The 25004-nt window shown below is 43.0% G+C and overlaps 1 protein-coding gene across 2 annotated transcripts in view; it reads right to left on the bottom strand.

Moving 5' to 3' along the window:
* myo5b (myosin VB) overlaps window positions 1-25004 on the bottom strand; it is a 49420-nt gene that overhangs the window by 6318 nt on the left and 18098 nt on the right. The window contains exons 2-36 of one of the 2 annotated variants that reach the window (XM_040026858.1): window positions 24273-24383; window positions 23204-23375; window positions 22587-22731; window positions 21055-21211; window positions 20454-20597; window positions 20290-20371; window positions 19876-19983; window positions 18483-18592; window positions 18141-18406; window positions 17970-18051; window positions 17744-17884; window positions 15189-15311; window positions 14441-14524; window positions 14032-14166; window positions 13861-13958; window positions 12764-12850; window positions 12369-12480; window positions 11507-11718; window positions 11076-11232; window positions 10304-10543; window positions 9103-9339; window positions 8651-8744; window positions 7429-7559; window positions 6529-6648; window positions 6053-6187; window positions 5879-5944; window positions 5505-5762; window positions 4403-4497; window positions 2933-3010; window positions 2086-2284; window positions 1896-1989; window positions 1665-1808; window positions 1098-1249; window positions 923-1012; window positions 687-837 (exon numbers count right to left, since the gene is read on the bottom strand). In XM_040026858.1, coding sequence (XP_039882792.1) covers window positions 687-837; window positions 923-1012; window positions 1098-1249; window positions 1665-1808; window positions 1896-1989; window positions 2086-2284; window positions 2933-3010; window positions 4403-4497; window positions 5505-5762; window positions 5879-5944; window positions 6053-6187; window positions 6529-6648; window positions 7429-7559; window positions 8651-8744; window positions 9103-9339; window positions 10304-10543; window positions 11076-11232; window positions 11507-11718; window positions 12369-12480; window positions 12764-12850; window positions 13861-13958; window positions 14032-14166; window positions 14441-14524; window positions 15189-15311; window positions 17744-17884; window positions 17970-18051; window positions 18141-18406; window positions 18483-18592; window positions 19876-19983; window positions 20290-20371; window positions 20454-20597; window positions 21055-21211; window positions 22587-22731; window positions 23204-23375; window positions 24273-24383 — 4810 coding nt within the window. The remainder of the gene's footprint in view (window positions 1-686; window positions 838-922; window positions 1013-1097; window positions 1250-1664; window positions 1809-1895; window positions 1990-2085; window positions 2285-2932; window positions 3011-4402; window positions 4498-5504; window positions 5763-5878; window positions 5945-6052; window positions 6188-6528; window positions 6649-7428; window positions 7560-8650; window positions 8745-9102; window positions 9340-10303; window positions 10544-11075; window positions 11233-11506; window positions 11719-12368; window positions 12481-12763; window positions 12851-13860; window positions 13959-14031; window positions 14167-14440; window positions 14525-15188; window positions 15312-17743; window positions 17885-17969; window positions 18052-18140; window positions 18407-18482; window positions 18593-19875; window positions 19984-20289; window positions 20372-20453; window positions 20598-21054; window positions 21212-22586; window positions 22732-23203; window positions 23376-24272; window positions 24384-25004) is intronic. The other variant, XM_040026860.1, reaches the window with a different exon arrangement.

Genomic DNA, 25004 nt, shown 5'->3' with positions numbered 1-25004 from the left:
TATGTCAAGCAGCTGACTTTCTCAAGGAACAGAGTTACATCACCTGAACACACAGTCAGCAAAGTCCAGCATGTTTTCATTTTTTCAACGACTCACGCAGAAATTAAAATGCAATTTTCCATTTTAAACGTGCACAATTTTACAACCCTGGTGGAAAAAAAAAGTCAAACAATATATTACTACCTTCCACATCCTTAAAGAAAACAAACTCAGGGTTTTCAGATTAAAGATTAAAATTCTCACAGGTTGGGGCCTGTCTCACAGACAGGTTAAATATCCCAAATATGTAGTAGAAAAATGTGAAATAACTTTTCAAGAATTTTGTAAATGAATCTGCTGCAACAGGAGAAAGGCCATATCTCGAACAGTTTCTAATCTCTTTCTCCTGGCTGGATATTTATCCTTCTAGAAATCTGACTGATGAATGCAACTCATATTGTCCAGGACATTTGACCATCCAGCAAGAGAGGAGCTTTGCAAAGTTTTCTATAAGGTCCCGAGCTCTTTATTTTTAACTATGCTGAAATAACACACCAAGCTGAATGAGAGGCACCAATTAGAAAACCACATAAATATTTCTTTAAGCAAAATAAATAATAACCAATGCATCATGTGCATTTATGCATCTTGCAATTAAATGCATCAAACCATAAAATTCTCCTTTTTGGTGTTTCAGGCAAACTCACCGATCATGGGTTGAATGATGCCTTCTGCCACTTTGATGAGTTGCTGGTAGATCTGGATGGAGAGATCGCTCAACACCTGTCTGTACTCAGCCAGGTCAAAGTTCTTCAGACAGTGCTCGTTCTGTTTGGGCGTGTTCTGTGTCATAAATGCCTGAGGAAGAAGATGTCAGGATGTGAGAGTGGATAATCGCTGCTTCTGTCTGCTCATTCATTACAGATATCGATCAGGTCCTCACCTCCTCACCGCTGTATTGCTTCAGACAGTGAAGCAGTCGGCTGGTGTTGGCCAACCAGAAGGATGTCATCTCAAAGTCATCGTTGTTCTTCTGCAGAATGAATAAAAGGACTTTCAAAATAAAAGAACCTGTGTGTGGAATCAGACAGGTGGGCTGTGTGTGCAGTAGCACCAACCTTGAGGACCTTCTTGATTGCGTTGATGGTGGAGGTAAGCAGAGACTCCACCTTCTGGTCATCATTGATGTAGTCAGCGTGGCGGATGCACATGAAGAGGATGTAAGCTGGCAGACAGGGCACCGTACCCGACACGTTGTTGGGGCGGATGTCTGAAATCACATGTTTGTAACCATGCAATGGGTGAAAAAACTCTGGTTTTATTATCCTGAGGACATGCATCCTGCTGTTCGTCTTGTCATCACATATTTTCAACTTCACCTCCAGCTCAACTTTAGTGACAGTAAAGCCGTCACTGTGAGGGACGTTGGGGAGCTACAGAAACAGCTGGAAACCAGACAGCTTCTAGTGTTGCTTTTTCTAACTACCAAATGCCTGATTTAATAAATATTTAAGTTAGAATATTTGTTCAGAGCTTCCGTTCTAACTTCTGAAAGCTGTGGGAGAAATCTTATCCAGCATGCGGTTTGAACAAACGCAGTCTGAGGTGGATGGGAATACCTCACCCACAATATGAAACCTCATGTAAGATAGAAAAACCACATGAAGCTGGGGCGATGTTCTTACCATTGATCAGGGTCTTGACCAGCAGCGCCTCGTTCTCCTTGTTGTACTCCAGCATCCCCTCAAAGTCCTTCTCCTTCCTCTGGACGGTCACCTGACGTATCAGCTCAGGTTTGGACCTGCTGCTCTGAGCTGCTGCTTGAGCAGCTGAAAAACAGACACATGGACACACACACACTTAGCCTCTGACCATCAGGTGCAGCTCTACAGAGCAGCTTCCTGTTCTCCTGTTACCTTCCAGCTCCTGGACCTTCTTCATGTAGATCTTGAGCTGCTTCTTCAGCTTCCTCTCGTTCTTCTCCAGCTTCTCCACCAGCTCTTTGAGATCCTGCAGGAAGACACAGAGCAGCGTCAGAAAACGGAAAACAGAAAACAGGAATCAGGAAGGGAGTCCGGCAGCAGCGGCAGCTGCAGTATTGCTCACCAGGTTGTCATTGGTGAGCCGCGTGATCTCCTGCTGGACGCTGTACTCCACCTGAGCCTCTGGAGACAGAGACATCATGTAGCTGAGCTTTTCCTGCTTATCCTCGATGTCACCCTTCAGCAGCTCGATCTGAGTGTGAAGGGCCTCCAGCTCGTCTTTGTGCTGCCTGGACTGAGTCTGCAGCTGAGCCTCCAGCAGCCTGGCAGGACCGGGAGGACCAGAGTGTTACTGACAGACACCGAAAACAACAAAACACCAAAACAAACAAAAAAAAAACAAACAAAAACACAGCAAAACACCGCACAGACAGATCAGTGGTGATACAGCCAATGTGTGAAACATCCTCTGAGGGCTAAGACACATTTTCATTAACCTTCCCATGAAGTAACATCACACTGAAGGTTCATGATGAAGGTTTACTTTGTTTTATTTTAGAAGTAATAATTTTATGATTTTTGCTGAGTCAGCACTGACATGTGAACGTGTGACTCACTGAGTTAATACTGATGCTGATGTTTGGGTATTTTAAATGAATGGTGTCCTCTTCTTCAGGCTGCATGAATATTAAACTGCATATGATTCATCAGCAACTCTCAAACATACAAAGAGAATATTGAGGATAATCGTCGCCGTAAGCTGAACCATCACAGCTGCTTTCTGGGCTCATAAACAAACTTCAAATCCAGATTGAGTTCACATGGCGGATTTTACTTAGGAGCTGAGAGCATCCTCATATTTCACACACTGGGTGTAGAAGCGGCCCTTCACGAACAGACTGAGGTCCAGAACATTACAGAGATGATTTTTTTGAAATGAAAGGAAGCAGAGGAAATGAGCAAACAGAAACCTGGCCACTTGTTTGAGGCCCTGGTAAGCCAAGCCCAGCTCTCCATCTTCATTCAGGTAACACCAGTCCTGATGGTTACTGGTGTCCAGCAGCAGCAGGCAGAGGACACAGAGAAGCAGATAAAAGCAGCATGTGAGGAGCAACGCAGCGAACAGAGAGGAGGAAGAGCAGCAGAAAGGTTAGTCGCTACATAAACAAGAGAAAAACCACAACTTCAGCTGCTGCCACTAAAACACTGTTAGAGCTACACTCGTTATTTGTGATGATCACAGCCCTGTGTTTTGGTGAATCCGATGAAAAAAGGAACGGCACAAAGGTGTTTTATTTTAACCCAAATCACTTCTGTGAGACTGATTTTGGGTTTTTTTGCACTTTGAAAATGTAACACGTGCACACGAGGAGATATCAGACCAAAGACTGAAATCAAAAATGGGGAAATTCATTTCTAGAAACACAACTGAACAGATTTGATGTGACTAAGCGAAATGAAGTGCAGTGAGACGGTGCTGGTTCAGCAGGAGTGTCTATGATGTCTTCTGAAGCTACATTTCTCCTATATTGGCTTCCCCTCATTGGCTCCCTGTTTAATCCAAAACTCAATATCCTGCTGCTCACATACAAGGTTTTAAATAATCAGGCCCCATCTTATCTTAATGACCTTGTAGTACCATTAGAGCACCTCGCTCTCACACTGCAGGCTTACTTGTTGTTCCTAGAGTATTTAAACAGTATAATGGGAAGCAGAGCCTTCAGTTTTCAGGCCCCTCTTCAATGGAACCAGCTTCCATAGAAGAGCTCAGATCAGCAGTGATCATGCTCGACATGAAGTCAGGTCAGTTTTGTTTTCTCAGAGTTTGTGAAATTTCAAGTTGTCAGAACAACAGTCCCTCTAGAGACAGCAGGGGAGCTGGATGTGGCCCAGATGTGCAGAAGGAGCCGAATTTAAACCAGCTGTTGGTTATTTTGTTTGTTGTCTTTTTTTGTTCGTTTCTGTTTTGTGGTTTTGTTTCTGTGTTCAGAGGTAAGGAGCTACCCGTATCATTGAGTAGGTTTGGGAAAAGCCTCAAAGTCTTGTGAGACTCTCAAACTGGACATTAAAAATGAGTAGAGACTGAAAATGTGTGAAGGAAACAGAAATGTGATCTGTTGAAGCTTCAGCACAGCTGACAGAAGTGAATGACACGAAGTCTGCGACAGACAGTCCTCGTGTTCGGCAATCTGTCGCTCTGAAATCTGATTTAAAGTCTCAGAAAGTTTCAATTAGCAGGATCATTCATTAGAGAAGAAAAGAAGGATTTTTTTAATCAAATACTTGAGAACAGCCAGAGCAAAGTACAAAGAGTGCATTCAAAGCCTTTTGTGTCAACAACTAAAGAGGAGATCAGCTGACGTGACCTGTATGGAGGATCTCTTCTGCCCAAATACCTCACTGTGGTAAAGCTGGCTGGTTTCGGTTCTTTAGTCACTTACTTTTTGGACTCACACAGTCCATGGTAAGCTTTGAGCGCCTCCTCTTTGTCCACAGGCTCTTTGCTGTTGTTCACCACAGGAGTAGAATCAGTTTCCTGCTCAGACACAGAAAGAGCATGTCACATCACCAAAGCAACAGCTCACTGACCTCATTTTAATATCACTCTAACACACAGACAGTTGACACATGAACACGATAAATTCATATACATCCTCAGCCCTCTGACTCATCCACTGCACTGCAGACTGTGCGTTTATCTGAAAGCAGTGGCAGCAGGTGAAAGACTTCATCAAGAAAAATGTCTAAAGCAGAATCCAGCCCGTTGCTGCAGCCTCGTGGGAGGTGTTCTCTCACATTTTCAATCACTTTGAGCCAACTGTTACTGAGCCTAATGATTAGTAATATTATAACATAACCTTGCTTCATAAATAAAAGTCTTAAAATCCCCCCTTTGAGCTGAAACTCCATTTTCTGTTGGAATCGGGCTGGACAGCGCTTCCCATCGAACCTTGAGACCGCAAAGCCTGTTTATACTCATGTCTGTATGTGGAAGTAGGTCGAACAGTGGCAGTGAGTACACCACTGTGCAATACGAGTTAAATATCAAATGATTCAATATTGCATCACTTTGCAGTGACCTCATTACTTTTGAATAAGGAGGAAATAAGCAGATTTCCACCTCTGTGAAGCTGAAAATCCTCTTCTATTACTACCTAAGGGCAAACCACAAGGTTTGTCTTTGTTGTAATAGTAATAATAAAAATAATGATAGTTTCCTTTAAAAGAACCTTCTGTCACAAAAATCGTATTCTTTGACAAGAGATGAACGTGTCTCGAGAGCTAACACAGAAACACCACAGAAAGAAATTGTCTTGGCTGCCTTTTAAAATGCTTAAACTGACCTCACAGCCAAAGCTTATTTCACTTTTCTAGACATGCAGACACGCTGCCAACACAAAGCTGAGCTTCTACACTGATAATGTGTTTTACCAGAGAGAACACGTGAAGCTTTGGTCCACCTATAGTGTGTGGAGTAGCATGATGAATAACAAATACAAATCTGGCCTCCTCATAAGGATTAGAACTTTGTTAATGTGATACCGTTGTGTTCAGGCTCAGGATATTCTCGTTCTTCTCCTGCAGCTGGGCCGCGCTCACAATCTGCGTCCTGAGGATGAGGACTTCCTCCTTGCGAGCATCCAACTCCTCATTGGCTGATTTAAGCTGGCTCAGCAGCAGGTTGTAGCTGTCCTGTAGCTCATTGGATGAGCTGTTCTGTGAGGCTCGCTCAGCGACCGTCTTCCTCAGCTCATTCAGGTCGTTCTTCAGTTTCTTGTTCTCTGATTCCAGCTCTTGCCTCTGCAGAGACACAAAGTTCACCGTTTAAGTTTTAGATGTTGATTTGTTACACACTAGCTTCATCTGAAAGGACAGAGAAGAAGTCCTGATGCCATGAAATGGTTTCAGTTTTGTACCTTGAGATTATTGTAGGCCAGATCAGCCGTCTCCTGCTCAGAAGTGGAGAGCCTTGACTCAGAGCCCTAAAATGAAGGAAGCACAAAGAAAAATATCAGAACCTGATTAATTTCCTGCAGATAAAAACTCAGAGGAAACAGCTGAGCCCCTCTGATAAATCCTTGCTCAGTCACCTTTCGCTTGGCCAGCTCCTCCATCTTCTCCACTGTGAGCTGCAGTTTCTTCCTCTCCTGCTCCAGCTCTCGGACTCTCTTCTGCAGCTTCATGAATAGACTAATATCCATAGCGGCCTTGTCTATCCCCATCTCCTGCAGACCAGCATGATCAGAGCTAGCATTTAACACACATCTCTGAACACAGAATCATCCAGATGTACTCTTCATGAAGTGACTCAGATTTAAAACCAATGTTTTTCTTTCATTCACATCACATCAGCTTAAATGAACAACTGGATATCCTGCAGCAACACATTTGAACAAACTTGCATGCACTTCTGGAGAATCTATAATCACACTTCACCCACATCATTACTGATTTAAATCCTGTTAGTTGAACGTCACTGTGTTGAACGCCCTCTATTTTTCCTTCTCTGGCTCTTTACTTGTGATCTGATGCCTGCTCTGTGCAGACAAAGTACAAACTGACTCACGTCCACCAGCTGAATGGAGTCCTCGGTGTCTCCAATCTCTGAGGTGGAGACAGACGGGTAATTAGAGTCCGACTCCAGGCTGCTCTGATTGGACGGGTTCCTCGTGTGGCCAGGCTGGAACTGCAGGATGACAGGAGGAAGAAAGTCACCACAGATGTACTAAAGTCGCTGATATAAAAGGAGAAAATATAGACTGAAGGTCTCGGAAGAAAAATTAGAATAAACCATAAACTTTTAGAAAACTTCAGAAGTTCTCAGATATAAAAATTCTGAGAACATCTGAGTTCAGATGCTGTGACGATTGTGTCGTAGAGCTGTAGGTTTTTAAGTCCGTTTCAACTCTAACCTTTCCCGATGCCTTCATCCTTCTGGTACTAACAGTTTTCTTACTGATAAGATCAGACTGCAAAGGACACCTTGATTAGTTTATCCACTACATCTGTGCAGGGATCAACCTTACAGTGTTCTCATTGCAATTTAACACTTTTACTTAACAAAATATTTTTTCTTTTCATAATGGTGTTATTAGAGTGTTCTCATGAAGCCTTTAGGTCCCAGGATATTTTTCTGAATGAAACAAAAACTGAATATGATCAGTTAGATCTCCACAGATGTGAGCACCGAACTGAACAACATCCAGCTCTCTGCTTCAAACACACTCGGAGGAACTGTGAAATATCAGCTTTTTTTTTGTTTGTTTTTTTAAAACATCAGGTCAGAAAGAGGGCAAAAGATTTGCAGGAAAGAAAAAGATATTTTCACTTCTCCTAATTCAGAACTCTAAACCAGAGAATGACTAAAGGACTGCACCATGACCTGGAGTTCATTGTTGCCCTCCAAATATAAATGTCAGTGTGTGAGTGTGTTTGTGATGACATCTCTCTGAGGTCAGGAGGTCACCTTGTTGAGCGACATCTCCTCCTTCAGGTTGTCATATCTCTGCTCCAGCCTGGAGAACTCTTTGAGGAGGTTCTGGTAGCGCTCCCTCTCCTTATCCAGCTCCGACTGCAGAGACACACTGCTCACTTCCTCTGAAACACACACACGTCCATCAATGAACGGCAGCTTTCAGTGAGTAAAGCTGTAAACTCTTCACAGCCTGCTTCACTTCAAAAGAAGCTGAAAAGAAAAAAAAAAAAAAGTTCCCAAACACGAAGGTGCTAAATTCACATCGATGATAAAGCTCTGAACTTTAACTGAATGTTCTAACTGTGCTTGCTTTAAGTTCTATAAATGCTCCATAAGAAGATACACTTAAACACTTTCCATTTAAAACCAGGAAGGAAAAGTCCATCACCAGGACACAGCAGGTCCATCACGAGAACACGCTGAGCTGTAGAGCTTCCTGTGGTTTCAGCAGTAATCGCTCCACTTGGATAAAAACAAACAAAACTAAATAACTAAGTAAATAAATTTGATGCATCTCCAGTCTGGTTTGTTTTTCCTGCACTGCTCGCTGCCACCAGGCTGAAAGAACTCATTTAGTGAAAGTACGAATGGAAATAAACTGTGAAGACTGTTTGATTGAAGTGTGTGTGTGTGTGTGTGTGTGTGTGTGTGTGTGTCTCCCCGTGTGTGTAATTGTGTGAATAACCACACAATTACACACAGTCAATACATCTTTGTGAGGACCAAAAATTTGACTGTTACTATACTTGTCGTGTCGGGCATTTTTGAGGCTCAAAATGTGGTTTTAGTCTCAGGGTTACAGTTAAGTTTGGGCTAACCATAACCTGGGTTAGGCATTCATTTTTGATGGTTAGGGAAAGAATTTTTGTCAATTAGATGTCCTCACTAAGACTTACAAGGCAAGTTGTGTGTGTGTGTTATAGTCATCTTTTAGTCTCTGAAACTTTTCGATTTTATTCTGCTTCCAGTCGGACTTTCTGACTGAATTCACCTTCGTTCCTACTTCCTGTTTCCATTGGCCACTGAGAAGCAAGCCTGCAGGAAGGCATCAATAAATCATTGTTCTCAGCTTAAAGACAGTCACGGAGGAAAAGTGACTCACTCAGTCTGACTCGTGTTTCCTGTTGCAGACAGAGAGACTCTTGTGTGAGTGTGTCGCTTGCACGTATGCTCGCACACATCTTAATCCAGGTGTGTTTTCCAGGTAATTTACCTTCTGTGCTCTTTGAGTGCTGCAGGATGCGTCGGTTCATTTCCTCCTTCTCGCTCTTCAGCAGGGAGTTTTCTCTCTCCAGCTCATCCACCCTCTGAACCACACACACACACACACACACACAGAGTGATTAACACACAAATGTCGCTGTGTGCCGGTTTTACAACAGTAACACTGAATCAGTTTAAACACCTCTGATGAGTCAAAGCTGGAACAGCGAGCACATTGAAATCCCACCGAGGAAACTTTTCTGCAGTGAATACTTTTACTTTTACTTTTAATACTTGAAGTAATATTTTCTGATCATATTCATATAGTTTGACTTTCACTGCAGGACTTTTACTTGATGTGAGTATTTTTACTGTGCAGTATGAGCACTTTTACTGCAGCAAAGCCTCTGAATAGCCTGACAGGACGTGTGCTGTGTCTGTCGGTCTGTCTCCCTCGCCCACCTGTGTGAGGTCCATCTTCTCGTTGATATGCTCCTCCTCCATCTTGTTCCTCAGGGTATGCGCCTCCTCCAGCTCCTTCCTCAAGTGCTCCAGCTCCTCCTCCAGCGACCTCACCTGGCCTCCGTCCTCCTGCTCACTGCGCAGCAGCTCCAGCTGCTTCTGCAGCTTGTTCACTTCTGAGCCCAGCGAGGTGTTTACCGTCTGTAGCTGCTCGTTCTGAGTGCGGAGCTCTTTGGACTGAAGCAGGCGAAGCAGCAGTGAGGTTATCATGTACATCACAGCCTTTGTTCCAAAGTAATGTGCACTGGTCCAATACTTCATCATAACTCATATTTATTGTCGCTAATCAACGACTTAGACTTGGATCGTTATATCCTATTCATCAACATGTTTGCTGCACACAGGAGCTCACACGTGATGATTATTAAAGGATTATAGTAGAAAAATAAAAATAATTGTATTTAACAGACTTTTCTCCTGTGTGCTGATTTTAGATTAAATTATTTAATAAGCTCTTTACCCAAAATAACTTCACTGGAATCCTGGGAATCTGCTTCTGCTCATCTTTTTGCATAGTTTTAAAACATGATTCAGAGCATCTGACATCAGTCCGCATGACTGTTCACAGACAAAAAATAAATAAAGTAAAAAGCATTTTAAAGCAGTATCACTGCACAGGAGAGGACATGAGTGGAAACATTATGTTCGAGTTGTTTGGAGAAACGCTGTCTGTGTGTAGTCACGTAAACATAACGTCACAGATCGACTCTGATCTATAGGTTTAATTAAAGAGGTGCAGTTTGTGAACTTGCACTTACACTTGCTTGTCACTAGGGGGAGATGTGGTGTACTCTGATGTACTGTCCACTGAAGACACTTAACAGATCTTAGAGGAAGCTGGTGTTGGGTGGGACAGTTCAAAGTCTTATAAAAACCCACTTTTGTATCATCAATACACATTTCTGTTTATCTACCATCTCTTCACTCCGACGACCTAAACTAAAATGACCTTTATGCACCCCATGTTCACATTATTACAGAAGCAGCGTGGACACCAACTCCTGAAGCTGCTGCTCAGCTAAACCTTTAGAAGACTGAATATTATCAAATAGGACGACCTCCATTTTAATACAACTCGGCATGTTTTATTGTGTGTAATTAACAGACTAGCTTCAGAATAAAAAAACGCTTGGTGGCGTACCTGGTCGTCCATTTTCCTCTGCAGCTGAACGATCTTGTTCTCCATGCCCGTGTTGAGCTTCTTCAGGTGCTCGGCAGAGCGAGCTTCGATCTTCAGCTGCTTCAGCTGCCGTTTGGCGTGCATGCGTCTGAAGGCGCACTGGATGGTGATGGCGGCGTTGCGTGCTCGTCTAAACTGCTTCCTCTGCATCCAGCCGCGTACATTCTTCTGGATGATCATCGCCTTGTGATGCAGCAGGAACTGTAGAAGCAGATGTAGGAGATGGTTGGAGGACTAACAGCACGCACAGACACACAAATCCATTCACTCCGAGCGTCCGCCTGACCACATTCCTCCTTTAACTTTGTTTCCAGTTTAATGAGACATCAAAAACTGAGCCGCTTCTTCCCAAAGAATCGGCTTTAAGACTCGAAGTTGATACAGAGTAAAGAACGGGACAGAAAGTCCAACGATTACATAACAAACACATAAATTTATGAACACATGTCCCAGCTCCATTCAGGGGTTTCCTGTAAAGAGGAACTTTCATCCACAGCTGCTTCATGAGGCACTTAAAAGCTGCATGTTTAACACTTAACACCCATGTTTGTAAGAGCAGATATTCATATTTCTGCTCACGGCTTCATGAAAACTTCAGTAAAGTTAGATTCAGTGTTTAATGAAGCTGTTTTTATTTTATGCAGATTTCTGTCTCTGTGCTTGTTTATTTGCTTTTTTTTTTTAACACTGCAGTTTTGTCGCTGCTAACACCGAGCAGTGATGGCGGCTGTACCTCTTGGTAAATCCTGCGGGTGAACATCCCTTTGGCGTACGCCTGGATGGTGACCACTGCGCGTCTCACTCTCAGAAACTCGCGTCTCTCTCTCACCATGCGGTACTGCTTCTGACAGATGATGGCCGCTCGTGTCTGACGCAGGAACTCAGCGTACCTGCAGGACGAACATTCATTAACATCACTACATGATTCGCTGCAATGTGACCTTAAACATGGCGGCGGTGAAGTTTCAATTTCTGATTGGCTGACACAAAGAACTTGAAAAAAAAGAAGCATGGATTAATTTGATCTTTACACAGTAAATTAAAACTGTTTAATTCCTGGAGTTCTGGATGATCATTAATTATATGGGCTGATTGAAGTTTAGCTCATTTTCTAGCCTCTTCACTGAATCACTCCCAGAGTTCCTGGTGTGGGTAAAGGCTCACCTGCGGGCCATGTATCCTCGGCCGTATCTCTGCAGAGTGACGGCCATCTTGCGGATCTTGCGGTATCGGATCCTCTGCAACCAGCCTCGAACCGTCTTCTGGATCTTGATGCAGGCCGAGCGGAACCTGTCAGTCCGGAGCTTCTCCAAGTACGCAACCTGACCCGCTCGGAAGAAGATCTTTGTCTTTCCAAACTGGAACATGTCAGGCTCCTGAAAGACGGATTTAAACGAGGGTGAGGGCCGATTAAATCAGAGTAATTACCAAATAAATAAATGTGTGAGACACGTGGAAGCACACACGAAAGAATCCCTCTACATGAAATGCAGACAAGTTTAATGGCATTTTCGTTAAAGTTGACCTTCTAAAAATTTGGTGTGCAAAATGTGAATAAAAGCTTTACAAACAACAAATTATCAAGTGTTGAAACAGAAAGTTTGTTATATTTAAACATACAGGCTCATTTTTATTTAGGTAGAAGTAATGTGACTAATTTTATATCCAACTGTGTGTGTGTGTGTGTGTGTGTGTGTGTGTGTGTGTGTGTGTGTGTGTGTGTGTGTGTGTGTGTGTGTGTGTGTGTGTGCGCGCGTGTGAGAGAGAGACAGGCTGCTAGAAATAAAGTGCCTAAAGACAAAAATTAAATTTTAAATGTAAATTTGTGTGGACACAACACTGGTTCATCCCTCAAGTCAGGGGCTGGTTTATGTTGGGATCATTCATAGGTCAGAGTTAAGAGTTGAATGGTCAGGTGCGAGGTCCAGACTGAGAATGAAAAGACCTTCAGAAAGTCTGGACAAGTATTGTTTTGCACATCACTGGGCTTTAATGAAAGCGGTGTGTATGCTGCTGTGTTTCCCACCTTGATCAGCGTCTCCAGCAGGTTTTTACACACCAGCTTCTTGTCTGCTGTCGTCATGTCTGATTTCTTCATCAGGACTCGATACCTGTTGAAGAAATCTGGGTACGTCCACCTGGAGGAGCGACACACGACACATGCGGGCATCAGTTCTGTGAACTGTGATTTCACTTCACGTCGTGTTGGTTAAACTGTCAAAAACAAGAGTTCTGTTTCTCGTTCACATGACTGGTTATTAGATTTCAGATCATTATGGCGGCACAGACTTCTCCTCAGGCCTCGAGGAAATGGAGCAGACAGACAAGCAGAGAGCTGCTGGATTTTCCTACCGCTCTGACCATGAAACTTAAACCAGGTGAGGGGGTCACATGATTGAATGACAGCTGAGCTGGACTCACCTGGACGGATACCCGGCCGCGCTGATCCGGATCGTCTCCAGGACTCCACAGGCTCTGAGTTGCTGCACCGCTCGCCGCGAGTCAAACCTGCAAAACAAGAAACGCGTCAACCCCCCCAAAACAGAACGATTTAAAGTCCCGCAGCCCAAACTCTTCCTCTCACCTCATCCTCTTCATCGGGACGGCAGCAGAGTCAGCTCACAGCAGACTGAGTGAGTTGGTCAGCTGAGAGCCGAGTGGGAGTCAGACATGTGACTGAGGCGCTTTATTTAATTTACCCGCGCTGACACAGAGCGGTTTGTGCTGAGCAGCATCAGCAGACACAAACACGATGACAGCTGACAACTGAACTTAGCTGAAAATGTTCACAGAAATGTGATTGTTTTAAAAAAAAAAAATAATAACACGGCTGTTTGTAGTCGGTCTGAATCCTAAAAATGAATCCTGTCATTACTCAAATATAAACCAACATCGACACAGTGCACAGAAGAACCTATTTTAAGATTAAGTGGAGCGGATTAACAGACTGCTACTACTTCTAGTAACAATAATAATAACCTTTTGATGTAAACTATGCAGCATTAAGTTTGCGAATTAATTTGAACTGATGGACATCTTTTAAGTAAATTTGCATGTTTATTGTGAGGCACACGTGTTGTTCCTGGTGTGTTTGTGACTTGTAGGAAAACGTGCTTTAGGGGGAATCCCTTTGGTGTAAACATTCTGCGGCGCTGCTCGCTGTGACGGCCGTTAGTGAAACATTTATTTTTGAAGTGAGCTGTTGTGGAAGAATGCGGCTCGCTGCGTTTGGAGAGAGAGGAGCGGTTTGGCTACTGGTTTGGTTCAGGCTGTTTTTTGGGTTTGTTTTTTTTTTTGCTTGAATAAATAAGAATTTAGTTGGAAGTGGATCCTGTTTGAGCAGGTCGATGTTCTCACGCCCATGCAGAACCTGTTCGTCATGACCTCTGTGATATCAGACCTGCTCATCCTGTTGGGCTGCGCCACAATGAACTCGTCAGCATTTTGAACTGACTCAGCGTGTACAACCTCAGATCACTTCCTTTGATTCAAATAGAAAACGAGACGAGCTGACTCACGAGAAGGCCTCTTTGAAGTCGTTGGGTTTGATGCAGCGCACGTAGTGAGGAGTCGTAGCATTCAGGGTGTCCATGAGCAGATGCAGAGACGTCCGGAACTAAAAACACAGAAATGTGTGAGAACAGCAGCAGGAAGCACCACAATGCTCCTGAAAGTCCTGCAGAGCTCACCTGATGCCCCACCGTCTTCCTGTGCTCTTTGTTCGGAGCTTTGGGAACCGTCTTCAGTGCTCGGACATTCACTCTGGCAGACTTTGCAGGGGTCACGTCGTCTTTGTCACTAAACAGGTCGGCGACGAGCTGAAACTGAGGGGAAGAAAAAAAAAAAAGAAAAAGGAGGTCAAAGAAATGTGACATGCATAATCTTAAGATTCAGGTTCACCAGTTCATCAGAAACAAGCAAATTGAATTCCTGCTACACCAACAAACTCAGATAAAGGTCAAATAAACCAGCAGGAAGGACAAAATGATTATTTGTTATCACAAATTACAAAAATGTGCAAAATGTGCAGCTTAAACAGATGACGCGGAGCTGGAGTCTCTGATCTCACAGGAAGAAAGTCCTGGTTCTGGTTCGTACCTGGCTGGCCTTCAGGATGTTGATCTGCTCCTCGTAGACGGTGTCTCTGTTCTTTTCCAGGAAGCCATCACACTGGTACTCCACCTGCAGAGAGGGCAAGCTGAGCGTCAACCATCGGATGAAGATGAGCAGATTGACTCAAACTGTAAACTCACATACAAACAAACGCATATCTAGATATTTCATAGTGATCATGATCAAGGCTTTATTTAGTCATTCCAAGCTTGACTGTAAGTGTGAAAGGAGACCTGCCCAGGGTGTATGCTGTCATGTATTTTAAAATACACCCTATTAGCCAAAAGGACCTTAATACGATTTCTCCAATTCTAGATCTGTCCAAGTGATGTAAATATGAAACTTTTCAATGTTTTTATAATGTTATAAACAGCTGGACCACAGCCTGAGGAGACTGTTTAAGGAATCCGCGTTCCTGTGAAGTGAAACCCTGAGGACATGAGAAGGACTCTTTTTAATACCCTCTGCAGGGGGTGAACGTCCTCGGCTTTAATCTGTCAGTGGAGACAACTCTGCCTTCAGATGATCACTTTCATTCATTTCCGCCCCCAGACTCTGGAAACTTTAAAGCTGACCTATTCTGCTTATTTTCAGCTCTGTTTTTCGCTCTCGCTGACATCCTGTGAAGTTCTGTAAAACCAGTAAAAAGATCGGGTTTCCTCTGAGAGTACAGTGTTTGGATACTCAAACTCTGAACCTCATCAAACAGCTGGTGGAGGAGTCCTTGGCTCACCTTATCAGCGAAGTGTATGATAATGAAGGAGATGTTGGACATGCGAGGTTTCTGGAAGTGAGCGCTGCTGGAGTGCTTATTGTAGAGCTTCTGGGCCCAGTTCTGATCCGTCCCCTTTGGCACCTGAAACACAAACAGATTACACAACAGCTCATGGAGGAGATCTATTCAGGCTACCTGAGCGCTGAATTACACATTTACTTCCTCCTCCAGTGCTGTCCCACATTATCATCATAACTTCAAAGACAGAGAGAGGATGAATAAATCATCAGCTCTGATCTGAGAGATTTACACCAGATAAACACACAGATCAGCACCAGAGAGGGAAATACAAGAAAGTGCAGCACTCAGCAGAGTTTCCGACACTCAGTCTAAACACGGCAGCAGCTCAGGAAAACTGGAGCAGACATGAACCCCATTTCATCACAGCCCTAAGAGTTAGGGTGCCAAGGATCATCAAAATCTAAATATTACAGGAAAGTTCTCCATCTTACATTTTCCACACAACCCATTAAAAAGGACAAAGTGTTTGCAAGTGCTCAAAAAAATAAGGCAAGAATAAGATTACAAGCAGATGTCTCACATCTGTGGAAAAACTTTGTTTTTATGAGTGATGAGCTCAGACTTTCAATCTAAACAAAGCATATTTGATACATGAAACAAAGTTTACGATTCCAGGACTCGAAAATGAAGCCAGCATTGACGCCAAAAACCGCACATCCTCCAGTGTCCACCGGAGGCTCCGAAAGTGAACAGAAATCAACAGTTTTGATCGCTACAACTTATTTTTAATAATAATAATAATAATAATAATAATAATAATAATAATAAATTGCATTTATATAGCTTTTTTTCGAGACACTCAAAGCGCTTTACAATTCCACTATTCATTTACTCTCACATTCACACACTGGTGGAGGCAAACCACAGTTGTAGCCACAGCTGCCCTGGGGCAGACTGACAGAAGCGAGGCTGCCATATCGCACCATCGGCCCCTCTGGCCATCACCAGTAGGCGGTAGGTGAAGTGTCTTGTCCAAGGACACAACGACCGAGACGGTCCGAGCTGGGGCTCGAACCGCAACCTTCAGATTACAAGACGAACTGCCAACTCTTGAGTCACGATCGCCCTTTTTCTCCTTCATAACAACTTTACAGGGAAATGGATGGGTGGAAATGGTTGGTTCATTTATAACTCACCTGTTCAAAGTTTGCACTATTAAACGCTGACTGTAGTCGTTAGCTGTCTGTTATTCTTCACCTCAGCTAAGTAGTCTCTGAACTGGACCTCTGGATTGTTTTTGTGCTGTTGGAGAGTTTTTGAAGAAGTTTGAACTCTTTATCGCTCTAGCACAAATGGTAACAGAGTTACGGTGACTTAAAGAGCCTTTATAAAACAGGCCAGCTACCAGGTGATGGTTTAAAAATAATTATCGGACCATTAATATGTAAGGAAGTCTGAAATTCAGTTCATGTGAGCGTAACTCTAGGATTTTATTATTTACCTGCATTTGTGGATACAACAACCAAGCTAGCAAGCTAGCTAGCATTAGCTTATAACTTAACATTTCCTTCTGGCTCCAGAAACCCGTTAATAGTGCCTTAATCCCTACGAGGTATCGAAACGGCATGTCTCACAAAAGTGCTTAGACAGTGTAAAATGCTGGATGGATAAACATTTTCTCATCTTAATGAAGAAAATACTGAAATTCTTGTTTGTGCTCCGGAAAAGCATACAGCTCTAATACTGGACCCCTGATCTTGGTCCATTAGCCTCTTATGCCAAGTCTTCCATCAGGAATCCTCAGGGTAAATTTGGACTCTGGTTTTACTTCAGATGGTCACGTTCAGTCATTCATGTTTTTATCACTTAGGACATATTGTAGTGGTAGTAGTAGTAGTACTAAGTAGTATTATCTCACAAGCAAAACTGGAAACTGTTATTCATGCTTTTGTTTTTTCAAGGTTGGATTACTTTAACTCATTATTCACCTGCTTAAACAAAGCATCACTGGAACATCTGCAGACTGTACAGAACACTGCTGCCAGACTTCTGACCAAACCACCAAAGTTTTGTCACGTCACACTGCTACTCGTCCAGCTCCAAAGTACGCGTCAAGATCTTGGTTCTCACTTGTAGGGCTCTGAATGGTCAAGCACCAGCATACATCAAATAACTTTTATACCTGTATGTCGTAGCAGGTCCCTAAGGTCATGTGACCAAAGCCTGCAGGTCGTACCATATACAAGGCTGAAAACTGAAAGCGACAGAGCTCAAAAGCAGCACCTGGACTCTGGAAGGCTCTCCCCCTTTAGTTTGAGTCTGCTGACTCTGTTGAGCTTGTTAAAAAGCAAAGCAAAAAACTCATCTTTTTAAAATTGTTACTTTTTTTGTTCAGCATCCAAAGACAACTTTGAAGGTTTTCCTTGATTCCATCCTTTAGTAGCGTCAACACAGCAGTTTTGTGTTCTTTTTGTGTTATAGTTTTATTGGTTTTGGAGAAAAGAACTTTAATGTCAAAATCACAAAAATATGTGTGTGACGGTCAGTCTTACTTTACACTCCTCGTCCAGCAGGTCCAGGATGCCGAGCCGAGCCTCGATCAGGTCGATACACGGCTGGTTATCAGCAAAATCGATCAGAGTCCAGGGGATCTGCTCCTTCATGTACTCCTCCTGCTCCAGCTTGAACACATGCTGAGGACGTAGGAGGATAACGGTTTGAATCAGTGAAATCCTGAGAGGTGAGGCAATTTACATTAAAGTTCATCAGAAAACTCACAGAGTTGAACTGCTGCTGGAGTTTCTCGTTGGCATAGTTGATGCAGAACTGCTCAAAGCTGTTCACCTCAAACGTCTCAAACCTGATGAAAAACCACAGACACCTTCTTATCCAGGTCAACAAAACAAACAACAGCAGGTGAAGCAGGTGGTTAGACGCAGGGCTTCGTACCCGTAGATGTCAAGGACTCCGATGAAGGAGTGCTGCTTGGTGGACGTCTGCAGAGAAAGGTTAATGTGCTCTACGATCCAGTCGAACATGCGGGCATAGATGTGCTTGGCGAGGGCGTCGCGGGCGTTGGTCGCCTGCTTGGTGGACATGGTCTTCACGTACGTCTCGGAGGTGGTGGCAAGCTTCCTGTGGCAGAGCCAGTGCTCCATCTGCTGCAGCTCCACACCCAGCAGTTTGCAGAAGTGCTGCAGGTGGACGTCCTTCCTCTGAAACACGAACAGAGTCAAAGTCAGAGCGCCGATAAAAGCTGAGAACAGACTGAAAGAAAGGCCGCAGATGTACCGCAATGTGGCAGGACTCCCCGTCTCGGTCCGAGCAGATCTCGACGTTCCCAAGATGAAGGATGGACGCGATGACTTTAAAGATGCTGTTCTGACTGCTCTCCTTTATACCTGTAGATCAAAAACATGACTGAAGTGTCTGTTTATGGGAGTCACAGGAGGGCCAGCAGGTCTCTGTTAACGCTTCGCTGCATCTGAAACCAGCACATGGTGAAAGCTCGACCATCAGCGTCACACTACAACTGATCCAGAGTCTGAGTTCTTACTACGAGCAAGGAGACGAAGAGCAGTTTTAAATTTAAAATCCTTTTACTTGTTTTTAATAGCAGAAAATGATCTCATTGTCATGCATGCGTCCCACATCTTAATGTTAATTAACTTTATTTATATTTTTATTCTGTTTTATTGTTTTGACTTTCAAGTTAAGGGCAGCACAGTGCTGCACTGTTGCCTCACAGCAAGAAGGTCCTGAGTTCAATTCAGCCATCAGGTCGGGGTCTTTCTGTGTGTTTGCATGTTCTCCCTGTGTTTGCGTGAGTTCTTTCCAGGAACTCTGGCTTCCTCCCACAGTCCAAAGACATGCATTCAGTGGGGATAGGTTAATTGGAAACTCTATATTACCCATAGGTGTGAATGCGGGAGTGAATGTGAGCGCGAATGGTTGTGTATGTGTTAGCCCGTTGACAGACTGGCGACCTGTGCAGGGTGTACCCCGCCTCAGGCCCTAAGACAGCTGGGATAGGCTCCAGCGCCCCCGCAACCCTGAAAAAGGATGAGCAGAAGCGAATGGATGGATGGACTTTCAAGTTTTTCACTTTTGTGCTTTATTCACTGATGACTTTTTTTTGCCAATTGTGCTTTTTGTCCCACTTTTATTTTACTAGTTGTGAACAATTATAACTTAGCGTACACAGGATTATTTTAATTTAGAAAACACTTTATTCCTTCTCTGGCTCCTTGTAAAATCCATAATCCAAATCCTTCTCGTCACACAGACCCTGAATGACCAGATGGATGAATTAATCGAACTGAACTGAAGTCAAACAGACGTCTCAAACTGCCCTCCCAGCTGAAGCTTGAATATTCGCTGCTCCTGACTTCAATTAAAGGAACATCCACACAGTAAGAGACAAGCTGCTGTGTAGAATCAAGTAACTGTGAAAAGTCAGTGAGACTGAAACAGACAACAGGCTAACAGCAAATTAAAACGTGCTGTTTTCAAATGGTAAGGTGAGCCAATGAAGAGGCTACGAATGAGAGCGAGAGTGAAAGCACAAACACCGGAAGAGTCTGGATAGTCCACCAGCGACCAGCGCTCATCTACAAACACATGCCTGAAGAAATGAAAGCTGAACCACCAAACATGGTGTTCGGGACAGACTCGTGACTCTTACCCAGCAGCGTGAAGGCCTCTCTGGTCTTCTTAAAATCTTCGGCGTCATTCACGCCCTCGATGAAAATGTTTTCGCCTAGAGACGTGTACGTGAAATCCTCTGCACTGGCTGAGGGAGGAGAGAAAGAACCGATCATGAGACGAAAGTGAATATTTACAGGCAGAATAAATACTGACTGAACTTCCACAGCAGTGAGCTGAATCCTGGTAACATGAAGAAGCAGGAAAAGACTTCAACCTTAACTCTAAATAAATTTTTTCGTTCAGAGATGAAAAAATGATCATTTTTAGACCAATAATCCTCAAACGATTTGACCCTGAGGCCGACTTAAAGAAGCGCAACTTTAGACTAATACTTTATCCCATTTAATAATAATAGTCCAACCAAAACACAGCTCCCAAACTTTTGACTCACTGAGGGTGAGGTCTTTGAACTCCGGTAAGCTGGCAGAGGCGCAGAGCTGGTAGAAGATGTGATAATTCCTCTCGTCCTCAGCCTGAGAAAGAAACAACAAACTCTTTACACAGATGAACCAATCAGGTTCAACCAAACATCCTGAGCGAGTCTGTGAGACTGACCTGAAACACGACGCGGGACTTTTCCAGCAGGTAGGTGCGCATGTTGGCACCGATGATGTGGTAATGTTTGTTAAAACCGATCTGGATGTACTTTCCAAAGCGACTGCTGTTGTCATTGCGAGTGGTTTTTGCATTTCCAATCGCCTGATGGAAAAAGAGACAATATCATCCATGTTCTTTAAAACTGTGCAGCAGCTCCTCCTGCTGCATGGATGCAGTTTTATTTCATGTGAAACAAGTCGCTGTTCTCCCCTCCGCAGCCAACTCTGGACTGCCTACAGCACGCTCCATCGAAGTTTTTGAGGTACAAAGTAGATTTTTCTCTACTTCTATTCTCTGGTGTACACCTGCTCAGTACTAAACCTCCAGGATATCATTAAAAAAATATACATTTAAAAAAAATTCTAGCAGGGGTCCAGAGATGCACACCAAGTCAAGGGAAATGGGCCAATTCACACAATTTTTTAAATCCACGATTCTCTGACTACAAAGTGTTTGGAAGGAGGTTTATTTAACCTGCAATTTGGTGATGGATATAAAAAGAAAATTAAAGTGCTGTTGGCATCGTAATATAATATGAAACAAGGCTCCGCCCACTCACCTCCATAATGGGACTGGACGCCAGAACTTTGTCCTCCACGTTGGTGTCGCTGGCTGAGCCGCCCACCGTGGCAAAGAACCGCATGGCGTACTTTGCAGAAACTGTCTTCCCTGCTCCGGATTCTCCGCTCACGATGATCGACTGATTCTTCTCATCTCTGACAAACACCACAGATGAAGAAAATGAACCACACCGCCTCTATGGTCACAATGCAGGACTTTAATTCGTTCTACTAAAGTTAGCAGATGCTTGGCCCTGAGAGAATGATGAAGAATAACAACAACAACAACAACAACAACAACAACAATAATAACAACAACAATATTAACTGATGTAAATACCAAATTATTCACTTTTCCATTTGTTTATCAAAATATTTGGATTACAGTCTTTAACTTGTTTGCAAAATACAACGATTTTAAGGTTTTTAGGCTTTTTTTCCTTTTTTGTTAAAATATTTAAACTTCTTTTTAAAAATTTCAGACTTGTCTTTATAAATATTAAAATTATTTCAGTTATTGTAGTTAATGAATTTTAATTTCCAAACTATAAATCTAAGGATTAATTTCCTTTTTCTAAACATGCCATCAAAGCACAAATATGTCTACATACATAAATCTCACATTTAAAAATGTAAATCTAAAACTTTATGTACATAGATATGAATCCTTCAGGTGTTTTCCAAGAATCACAACAAAGAATTTTTATTGTGCAAACTGGACAAACACAGTTAACTGAGACTGTTGGGAAGAAATATTAGAGGATTCAAACAAGTGTAACCATAAACCCCAATCTGATTTTCATTTTGTACAATAAATTATATTTGTGATAATACATCCACTTACATTAGATAACATGAATATTATCCAATGTTTCTGATGAGAACCTCCCAAGCAGCTCATATGAGTGCTCCTGAAACTGCTCCAAGTCACAAAAATACTGGAAGTAAATTATAAAATGAAATTATCTTTATCCTTTACTTGTGCTCTTAGTTTGAAGGTTATGTAAAAGAGAAGAAACTGTCCCTCTCTCAGACGGTTGTTAAAGTATTGTGAGTATGCCGCTTCCTTAAAATGAATAAATAATTCATTGAGATTCAGCTGAGAGTAGAATCGGCTAAGATGTTTCACAGCAGCTCTGGAAACACTCTGCAGATGTGAGTTTCACATGGATGTGAGTTTCACATGGATGCGAGTTTCACATGGATGCGAGTTTCACATGGATGCGAGTTTCACATGGATGCGAGTTTCACATGGATGCAAGTATTTCATGCCGTTTCACCATCTCTGCGATAAACTCAGCAGATACAAGTCGTTTAAAGAGAGCGTTTCCTCCCACGTATCTCGCCACGCTAACCAGCTGCCTCGCACACGCTGCCTGAGCAGAGGCGTGACTGTAATTAGACTCCATCACAGAGAAAGTGGGAGTTTTTCCTCAGCTCTGTAATCATCGTGCTCCTCCAGCATCAAACCGCAAATGTCACAGAATAGGACGCACTCGTGCCGACGACCAATAAGAACCCACAGTCTCACCTGGCCATCTGCTTGTAGGCCTCTTCGGCCACAGCAAATATGTGAGGGTCCATGTCGCCCATGTTCTGCCCGCTGTACGCATTGATCACCTCCTCACCATAAATCTGCAGCTGCTCGTACGGGTTGATCGCCACCAGCACGATCCCTAAAGAACACACGACATAATGTTAAATGAACAAGAATAATCTCACGGTGAGTAAGAATATGAACAAAGTGTTGATCTATAAAAGGCAAATAATAAATACATGAAACTGAAAAAAACAACAACTCCTTAATTAATAAAAAAAAAATAATGAAATACTAATATATATATATATAAACTATTAAGTTAGTCAACAGATAATGACAATAATTTTTAATGACAATTTAATAAAATTTATAAATATTCAAATAAACAGACAAAATAAGCGTGAAGGTAAAAAACATTGAAGAAATGAAAAATTATGTGATATTAAATGTAGGTAAAAGGAGAAAATAGAAGATATACAAAAGTAATATAATAAAAATAGTAAAATGGAATAAATAAACATCTAATAACACAAAACAACACAAATAAATATTTCTATGATATTTCTAATAATCCTGCACTAAGTGAACCACAGGAAGTGCTGACTGACCGCAGTACGTGTAGATGGAGTTGGACTCAAGGAATCGCACTCGCAGGTTGTGCAGCACGGCGGGTTCGTGCAGGTAGCTGAGCGCCGTGAGGTCGTTCTCCCCCACCAGGATGTCAGGGTTACGCAGGAAAGGAAGAGGGTTACTCTTCGGTCCCACGGGGTACTCCAGAGGCTGAAACGGGATCAATACGCCATCAAGACACAATCAATACGTCGTCACACAGACTCAGATTATCCCACAGACACTGAAGCCTGACAGAGGAGGTATCCTTTAAGTCCTGACTCCCTCAGACCCTGCAGGCTCTCCTGTTACAGATGTGTCACCGACACACAGCAGGACAAACATCAACATCTGGACAGAAACCAGAAACTTCGCCTCTGCCTTAAACCATCAACCACTTCATGATGTGACATCAGAACATGAGGTAAAAACGACGTTGATGGAAATTTTAAAAAGTACTTCTGAAAGAAAAACACGACTCTTTTAATTGGATTTAAGAAACAAATTTAAGATTTAGTGCGATTTTTAAAACACACACCTAAAGAGGAACTCAGTGGAGAGATGCAGCAGACCTGATGAATACACCTGTGTGCTGTTCTCTCCTCATTAACACTCAGTAATGACTGATCATGTTCCTGATCAGCTGATCATTCTGGGCTGAACTCTGATAGATTTACTCATCAGCAGCTTCTTATGGATAAACCACTATGACAGCATCATCTACACAGTGAACCGTAACTGTGCTGTGATCAGTTTGACCCAACATGATTTATTTACTTTAAAATTGTATAATTTGAACAAATATTCGTTTCCTTCCCCATTTTCTCCCCTTGTGAAATGTGAAAAGTTTACAAAATTAATCATGTAAACTTATTTTATGTACAAAATGCATTAATCCATATACACTCCTCTCTGATCAGCGGAGAAGCACACAGTCTGATGTAAATGAGCTGAAGAGCAGCTGAACATTGTGAGGCTGCATGAATTTACAAGCAGGAGTGCAGATTTGTTTTCCGATTCCTGCTGAACACTCAAACTGGCGGCGGCACATCTGGATCTGTCTGTTACCGTTTCATCCTCGAGTTTCAGCCGAAGGACCGGGTCTCCTTCTTTGTAGTCTTTGACGATCTCTGCAGCCTTCCAAACGTCCTCCGGGTCCGGGATCCAGACCCGAGTGTACTGAAACACATGAAGAAGAAACACTTGAGTGCCAACGTTTCACTGCTGTCAGTCTCAGTTTAAACATCAGCTCTTCATGAGGGAGGAGACGACTGGACAGAGACACGTTCATCAGCTTTAAACATGGTGACATGTTTGGGACAGACAAATGTGAGAACAAGCAGTGTAAATGTTTGACTTAAGCAGTGTGTGTACGTGAGTGTGGAGGATATGAACCTGCTGAAGGATAAACTCACAGATCCTGAACTCAGAAAAACAGAGTTTGAGAAAAGTGAAAAGATGGCTGAAGGTTAAAGCGCGGCCACTCCGAGGGCACGCGGCGTGATAACGGGGTCGTCTTTACCGTCAGTGTGAAGGAGCTTGTCGGGATTATCAGAAGTTCCTCCTGGACTTTTATCTGTTCCTGCAGATTAACACGTTTGCACTTCTGATCAAAGGAATCATTAACCGATTATCAGCGCTGTGGAAATTACCGCAGACGAGCTTTCATCTGAAATAATCCTGCAGAGGCATCATGACAGAGAGAGTAGCTCAGTCACATGACGGCATGAGACACCTGAACATACCTGGGTCTTGTATTAGAAGTAAAATCATTACTTTAGAAGAACAGACTCTGGGGAC

This window comes from Simochromis diagramma, unplaced genomic scaffold (genome assembly GCF_900408965.1).
Source record: "Simochromis diagramma unplaced genomic scaffold, fSimDia1.1 OVJJ01000293.1, whole genome shotgun sequence".
Lineage (NCBI taxonomy): Eukaryota > Metazoa > Chordata > Actinopteri > Cichliformes > Cichlidae > Simochromis > Simochromis diagramma.
The sequence above is the reverse complement of the archived record's forward strand: the minus strand, read 5'-3'. Positions and strand labels throughout refer to the sequence as shown.